The sequence below is a fragment of the Pinus tabuliformis genome, chromosome 7 (assembly GCF_031772625.1).
Source record: "Pinus tabuliformis cultivar Carrire ecotype Pingquan chromosome 7, CPIR1, whole genome shotgun sequence".
NCBI classification, from domain to species: Eukaryota; Viridiplantae; Streptophyta; class Pinopsida; order Pinales; family Pinaceae; genus Pinus; species Pinus tabuliformis.
In genome coordinates this window covers 1,508,998,876-1,509,006,789 of record NC_142293.1, presented here as the reverse complement: position 1 = coordinate 1,509,006,789, position 7,914 = coordinate 1,508,998,876, and the positions used below count along the sequence as shown (strand labels likewise).

The following is a 7,914-nucleotide window of genomic DNA, read 5'->3' as shown; positions in this document are numbered from 1 at the left end:
CCGATAAAGAAATGGCCACCATAATGCTTAATGCATTACCTGAGGAATGGGGCAACTTCACATCAAGCATCTATGTAAAGAAGAAAACCACCCCATTCAATGAACTTTGATCATTATGTAAGATTGAAGAAACTCAATTAAAGACAAAAGTGATGTAGGATCAAACGAGCAAGCTCAAGCATTTGTTGCCATGGCTAGGAAGAAAGGAAAGTTTGGAAAGTTTGGTCCTCAGAAAAATAACAAGAAGAATATGTCAAAGATCCAATGTTGTGGCTGTCAAGAATATGGAGATTACAAGAAAGATTGTCCTAAACTCAAGAAGGACAAACAACAAAAGAGGAAGGGAAGAGGCCCATATCACCGAAGAAGTGGAAGAAGCTGAAAGAAGAAGTCAAAGAAAGAGTAAGTAAAATATCTCTACTATGATTGAGATAATTTCCTCCACCTAATTCTTTTGAGTTTTTAAAGTATATATATCATGGTATGAAACATTATAAGCATGATAAGACACATCATTTTAGGAAATGGCATCATAGTAGCATACCATTGAAGCAAGAGCTCATGATATCATTAGAAAAACTTGAAAAATAGTTGAAGAAGAAGTCTACATGGATGTAGCAGTCATAATGTAAAGGAAGTAGCTCTTGATAACCTCATTGCAAGCATGTGTAGTGCATATGGTTGAAATAAATCCATCTATCATGATAGAATGAATTCATCATACATCATCATCATGATAAAGGAGCTTCTGTTAGATGAGGATAATCTAGATCCTTTGTTCGAATCTTCATTGGAAGGTTCACCTCTCTTGAAGGAAGCAAGTGTCTTGCTGAGAATTTCACTTTGTATGGGATTCATTGTTTAGAAAGATGATGGTATGGTGACAAAGGAATGCAACATGTCGAAATGATTGAAGTACTCTCAATCAAGAAAAGGAAGATGTTGAAGGAAGCCTAGATGACCAAAAAGAAGGAAAAAGGTATATATGCATGTCATGTCGTCATATAGTTGCATGGGAAAATGCTCTATCTCATGAGCATGATAAAAGAAAAACATCTACGGAATATTGGAAAAGAGAGAGACTTCCGTTAACATTAAAGAGTATCCTTTGTGCTAACATTCCTTCACCTGAAGGAAAGATGAAATTGATTGTTACTCGAAGACACTCGAAGAAGGGAGGCGACTCCATGCGTAGATGCTCATTACTGGAATTGTGCAGAATGCCTATTCAGGGTCGAAGCTTGTGGGCATGTATGCAAAGTCTGGGAGTCTAACAGATGCTTGCCTGGTATTCGAGAAAATCCCCAGACGAAACGTTATCTCATGGAATGCAATGATCAGACGTTATGTAGAACATGGCCCTTGGAAGGAAGCTCTAAGAATTTATAACCAAATGCAAACTACGGGTGTGTTGCCTGATGATTTAACTTTTCCCTTTGTTCTCAAGGCGTGCGCTGGTCTGGGGGGTTTGCAGCAGGGGAAAGACATCCATGATAGGATTATGAGATTAGGATTTGAGTCAAATGTCTTTGTAGGGACAACTCTGATAGACATGTATTGTAAATGTCGAACAGTTGATGTTGCACACCAAGTCTTTGACGGAATGTCTGAGAGAAATGTGGTGTCCTAGACTGCTATGATTGTGGGTTATGTGCAAAATGGTCTTGTCGAAGAGGCTCTGGAACTTTTTCGTCAAATGCAGTTGCCCTGTGTGGTCACCATTGCGGGCGTTTTACCGGCTTGCGCGCAGCTAACGGCTCTTCGACAGGGAAAGCAGATGCACAATGCTATATTGAAATTTGGATTTGGTACAGATGATTTTGTTTTGTGTTCTCTGATAGACATGTATGCAAAATGTGGGAATTTGGAGAATGCATGCCGAGTATTTGACAAAATGTCTCAGAGGAATGTGGTCTTGTGGACTGCGATAATTGCAGGGTGTGCACAGGATGGGAATGCCAATGAAGCCCTGAGACTTTTTAAGCAAATGCGACGGGTTGGATTGAAACCAAATGCACTTACAGTTTCGAGTATACTGCCAGCATGTGCTCACTTAGAAGCTCTCCAAGATGGCCAGGTAGTTCATGATTATGTTATTAAAAGAGGACTTGAGTCGAATCCTTATGTCACGAGTGCCCTTATAGACATGTATGTTAAATGCAGGTGTATGGACTATGCACGTCAACTGTTTGATGAAATGTCTTCGAGAGATGTGGTTTCTTGGAGTGCAATGGTTTCAGGATATGCTCAAAATGGCCACAGTGATGAGGCATTGAAGCTCTTCCGCGATATGTTTTTTGCAAGTTTCAAACCAAACTCTGTTTCTATCACCAGCGTTTTATCAGCCTGTGCCCATTTAGCTGCTCTGCCACAAGGCAAGGAGATTCATGATTACTTGATAAGAAACGAGTTGATGATAGATGATTTTGTGGGAAGCTCTCTCATAAACATGTATGCTAAATGTGGAAGTATACATCTTGCATAGCAAGTGTTTGACAATATGTTTAATAGAGATGTGGTGTTATGGAATGCAACAGGAGGGTGTAATGCCTGACCACATAACTTTCATTGCCGTTCTCTCTGCATGCAGCCATGCAGGTTTTGTAGATGAAGTCTGCAAATATTTTGTTTGCATGACTTCAGACCATCATATTACACCAAGGGTGGAGCATTATGCATGCCTGGTTGACCTTTTTGGCTGTTCAGGACGTCTAGACAAGTCATGCAATTTTATAAAAAAATATGCCTATAGAACCTGGTGTTGGCATGTGGGGAGCCTTGCTTGGTGCCTGCAGAATTTATTGCAATGTCGAGTTAGGAGAATATGCAGCAGAACACCTTTGTCAGTTAGAACCTGAGAAGGCTAGCCATTATGTACTGATGTCACACATCTATGCCGAAGCAGGTTAATGGGATGGTGTAGCAAAGATGAGGACAATGATGAGAGATAGAGGATTGAGAAAGAACCCTGGATGTAGCTGGATTGAGGTTAAGAACATAGTTCATGCATTTGTCACAGGGGACAAATCTCACCCAAAATGGAAGGAAATCTATGCAATGATATAGACATTGGATGTCCAGTTGAAGGGGGCAGGGTATGTACCAAATACTCACTATCTGCTACACGGTGTGGATGAAGGGGAAAGGTAACATATCCTCTGTGCTCATGGTTAGTAGTTGGCAATTGCTTAGGGTTTCTTGAGACATGTTCTGGAATTTCTCCAGGTCCAAGAACCTTTCTCTAGGTTGTGCTAGACATGGGCAACAAGTTTATCTCCAAAATTGAAGGATGAGAAACTCTCACGAGACATGAAAGCCATGTTCCCTAATTTCAGAGTATGCAACCTTCTGTATATTTCATCATTTATTGTGAGTAGCACCATGTGGTGTTCTTCACCAACAAAAAGGACTATGTTCATTGCTGAGGATTTCTTGAGACGTGTTCTGAAATTTCTCCAAGTCCAAGAACCTTTCTCTGAGTTGTGTTAGACATGGGAAACAAGTTTATCTCCAAAATTGAAGGATGAGAGACTATCAAGAGACACGCAAATGATGTTCCTTAATTTCAGAGGATGCTACCTTCTGTATATTCCATTATTTATTGTGAGTGGCACCATGTGTTGTTCTTTGCTTCCAAAAAGAACTATGTTCTGGTGACTGTTTATGATTTTGAGTGCAACATGCAACAACCATATGCTTATGATAAAATAAGTACCTCTGAATCCCAATTTCCCTGCTTTGGTGACATGACATAGCTATAATGTCATAACCACTATGGTATAGAGTTTGAGTGTTCACTGTGCAATAACTGCTAGAAATTCACATCTACCGGACATAGACTTCATGGATTTGTGTATGATATACACTATATATTTCACGAGGCATGTTTTTTTGAGAGAGCATATCATAGTAAGAAGGATCTGGTTGGATACCATTGGAATCTTCTGAAGAATGAAAACCAAAACCGTTTCACATTAGGGAAGCATGCTTGGTTTTTATGACTTCGTCTGACACTAACTGGTTCTGGTCAGTTTAACAGATTGTATAGATGAGGCATGTTGAGCCTGGTATGAGTTTTGCATAACTCTGTCTGACACTGACAGCTTCTAGTCAGTTGAACAGATTGTAGGGATAGAACATGTTGAGCCTGGTGTGAGTTTTGTCATCTTCTTTGTGGCAGATTGATTCTACTTTATCCAACATAGACTGTGTGGGTACACAAGAAGAAGACTATTTCATGAAGCACATTTTTTGAGAGAGCGTGTCATACTTGGAATCTGTTTGGATATCGTTGGTTTTTTGGAAAATGAAAACCAAAACCCTCTCAGATTAGGGAGCATACTTGCTTTGCATAACGTTGTCTGACATTGACAGCTCCTGCTCGGTTGAACATATTGTAGAGATGGAATATGTTGAGCCTGGTGTGAATTTTCTTATCTGCTTTGTGGCAAATTGATTCTGCTCTTATTTTTAGTGTACGATCCTCATATATCAGTTGCATTTTACAATTTGTTTGGTAAATGTAAATATTTATATTATGGTACAGAAGGAAGTACAAGACTGACTAATGCATTAAAGATAACAGCAGGTCATAAATTTGACCTTTGGATCCCACTCTTGGTGTCCATTGAAGCTGTGACTTTTACGAGGGACCATGCCTCAGATTTATAAAAAGAAAATAATAACAATTCTAATCCCATGTCCATTAATATAACAATTCCGAGACAGATTTTCAAAAACGTACCACACATCCTACACCTATCTACTGAACTATTCGGTTCCTATTCTATCCAGTGTTTTAAAATTCGGCCGAGTCAGACCCCTGCCCAGGCAGACTTGGTACAAAAACCAGTCCAAAGGCCAGTTTGTTGCCAAACCGGCGGTAATCGACCGGCCAGCTGGGCCGAGTCTCACTTAACTGGCAGAGCCAGTCAAACCCAGTTAGCGGCGGAAATTGGAGGGAAATCAGACTCCAAACTTGGTTTCTTTTTGGTTTTAGGTTTTTTGCTTGTCCATCTTACCTCTCCCATGCCTATAAAAGCTACCCAACCCCCTCACATGTCGTCACAACTACTACTTCTACAGTTGCAGTTGAAGATTGTGATGAGGAGGAGCCGTGGGTTTTCTTGTCTGACAATAATTCAGAGTCTGAGCCAGTTGATGTTGGATTCTCTAGCAGTAGCCAGTAGTGACTAGTGAGTAGTGACTAGTGATGTTTTACTTTTGTTGTAGAAGCCATTTAGGGCCTCCTTGGTTATGTGTTTTTGTTCTGATCTCTATATCATGTATGTATTGGATAGTGCACTAGGTGCCATTTTCATATAATGGATATATTCATGAGCTTACTTTGATCATATGTTGTCTTCTCTCTGTATTCTAATGCTTTGTGTTTGGAAACATGAATGAAAATCTTTAAAATTATGTTTTTCATAAAAATAAATAAATATTTAATGTATTTTTTTCAACGACCGAGTCATTGAAATCAACTAGGCCGAGTCGATACCGAGTCGGAGCCGGAGTTGGAGTCGACCCTTGGCCAGTTCCGAACCCGAGTCGGAGTTTTAAAACATTGATTCTATCAGCCCTGCTTTGACTATGAAACTTCAAAATCTTCCTACTGATAACAAAAAGGTGTTGTTCTTCCTTTCTGCTGATCCAGCTCCTTTTTTTGAAAGCAATAGTGGAGGATGGCCAAAGATAAGATATTGGAGGTAAAAATATAGAAGTTGCAGCTGTTCAGAAAAAGTTACGTAGATATCCCCCTCATTTCAGAGATCTTCTTGGCCAACTGGGATGGACCCATCAGTCTTCTTTTAAAGCTGAGCAGTTTGCTGATCCCATCTGTAACATAACCAATACCCTTTGTGCTCTGTTGAGGATATGAGGTAATTCTTGGAGCTATCAAATTTTACTCTTTGTTTGTCTGATATTGTATCTCTGATTTGCTTGTTTTGATACCTTTCCTCACTGCGGTGCTGCAATTAATTAACATATGCAGGTCTATGCAATCATAATTAAACCATTCAATGGACAAGGACACCATAGTTTATAAGTGCAAGCTTAAACATATAAACATAACTGAACAAACTAAACGTTGATTCCTTACATAACATAAACCATAATAACATAACACATACACAAGTAAATCAAGAGTACTCATCTGTTTGGAAATTATCCATCAAGTGGCGGCAGGAAGAGAATGTTCCACCCAACCATAGGTTCTTTGCTACACTTAGCCTCTCTGCAATAAAAGCCACCCCTGAGTTGAGATTATGAATCTACAAGGGCAAATGTACCTATGGCTAACTCTCTTCACACAGCCCATTTCCCAGATTTACAGTGAATTTTCCACCCATTCCCATTCCACAAATCTCTTTCCCCAACAGCTTTCACAACCCAAGAAATAGTATCTCCTTCTCTCTTGAGCAGTCCCTCAAGCTATTCCACTTTCCCGCAAGGTTACAGCACAGGTTGGTGAGGAAATCTCATTGCCGAGAATCCAGAGATTTTCATTTGTAGTTCGATTCTTTTCAATTACAGCAATTACTCTTACACATTATCACAATTCGTTTGTTATTCATGACTGTAACTGTGCATAGTTCGATTACATTTAGCTTATGATAGTTCACTCATAGAAGTCTCCTGATTGCCCCCAGCTGAATGATTGTTTGATTTCCTCCAATTCACCTGCATGGCAGAAAGGTATAGCGTAAGTTTGCATGGCATGAATCAGCTACATATCTATGGAGAGTCCACGTACCTTATTCATGTAATTAATCCAAAGCTTAGGATAACATAAAACATTGATTAAAGAGAACTAATTAAACAAGGTTAAGAACTTAAGATGAAAATAACACAATATTTTTTTATTTAGCCCCTCGGCTCCCTTGTCCTCCCTTATTGTGGAGTCATAGCCCCCCATTTTTTTGCCCTTCCTCTTCTGCAGCATGTGATGTATTTTATTAACATTAATTACAAATTACAAGTCATGATTGTCTCGCTTATAAACCATTCATCATGTACACATGCATTAATAGTCCATGGATCAAAACTTGGGTATTACACCAACCTTAGCTGGGAGATGTGCAGAAGCTATTTGAGTTTCTGTTGTAATGCCCTTGATGGAATAGAGCTTTGACATCATCTCTACTCTCTCTACCTTAGGCATAGCTTTCTCTATCATCTCTTGAGGATGGATTTCGTTGAGGCCATGGTCTTGAGTCGAATGTATATGAGCCATCAACTCATTCACCATGCAAAACATGGGATACCATTCATGGTTTTCCTCATCAATTTTCTGTTGAATGACTTCACCATCATGGTAATCCTTTCATTCGTATCGTGCATGCTATCATAATTCTTCTTAAAGGTTCCTGCTAGCATGTATCTCATTTCCCATTCTAAATCTGCTTCTTGCTACCTGCTTTGAACCATCACCATGAAAAATGTTGTCCACCCTCGAGTGTTAATTGGGCAAAGAATCCCAAAGGAAAGAGAACATGAGGTAGTGCAATTGTCCTTTAACAAATGATCTATAAATTGTTGTGGATATTCCATTGGATAGTTCGTCACCACAAATTTGATACAAATTTACTGAAATCCCTAATCTATACTATGAGGGTTGTTTTTTCCTTAGATTTCTGGATTATTAAGTTACTATGTTCTACTTATGCATGAAAAATATAAAAATGCGGAAAATAGAGAACAAATAAAAGCAACCACTCACAAACCATAAGAGACCAAGATAAGATCTAAGAAACCCTTTCATGAGAAAACCCAGTTGGAAGGTGAGATTGCACTGCTCTCTTTTTCTCTAAATGGAAAGTGATGCAAATAAAAGGAGTGAGATCTATGGCCCATGGGTTGCTACAAAACACAAACTCTCTTTATTTTCCCCTCTCTCTTTATCCACTC

General features: G+C 39.2%; 1 protein-coding gene and 1 pseudogene across 1 annotated transcript; both read left to right on the top strand.

Moving 5' to 3' along the window:
* Window positions 1–1,028: 1,028 nt before the first annotated feature.
* On the top strand, window positions 1,029–4,436 carry LOC149253567 (putative pentatricopeptide repeat-containing protein At3g23330). The gene is made up of 2 exons (XM_089459963.1): window positions 1,029–2,077; window positions 2,164–4,436. Exons 1-2 carry the CDS (start codon window positions 1,637–1,639, stop codon window positions 2,191–2,193), a joined length of 471 nt encoding a protein of 156 aa, XP_089316089.1. The 5' UTR covers window positions 1,029–1,636; the 3' UTR covers window positions 2,194–4,436.
* LOC149253568 (putative pentatricopeptide repeat-containing protein At3g23330 pseudogene) lies at window positions 1,196–1,630 on the top strand (annotated as a pseudogene).
* Window positions 4,437–7,914: the final 3,478 nt, after the last annotated feature.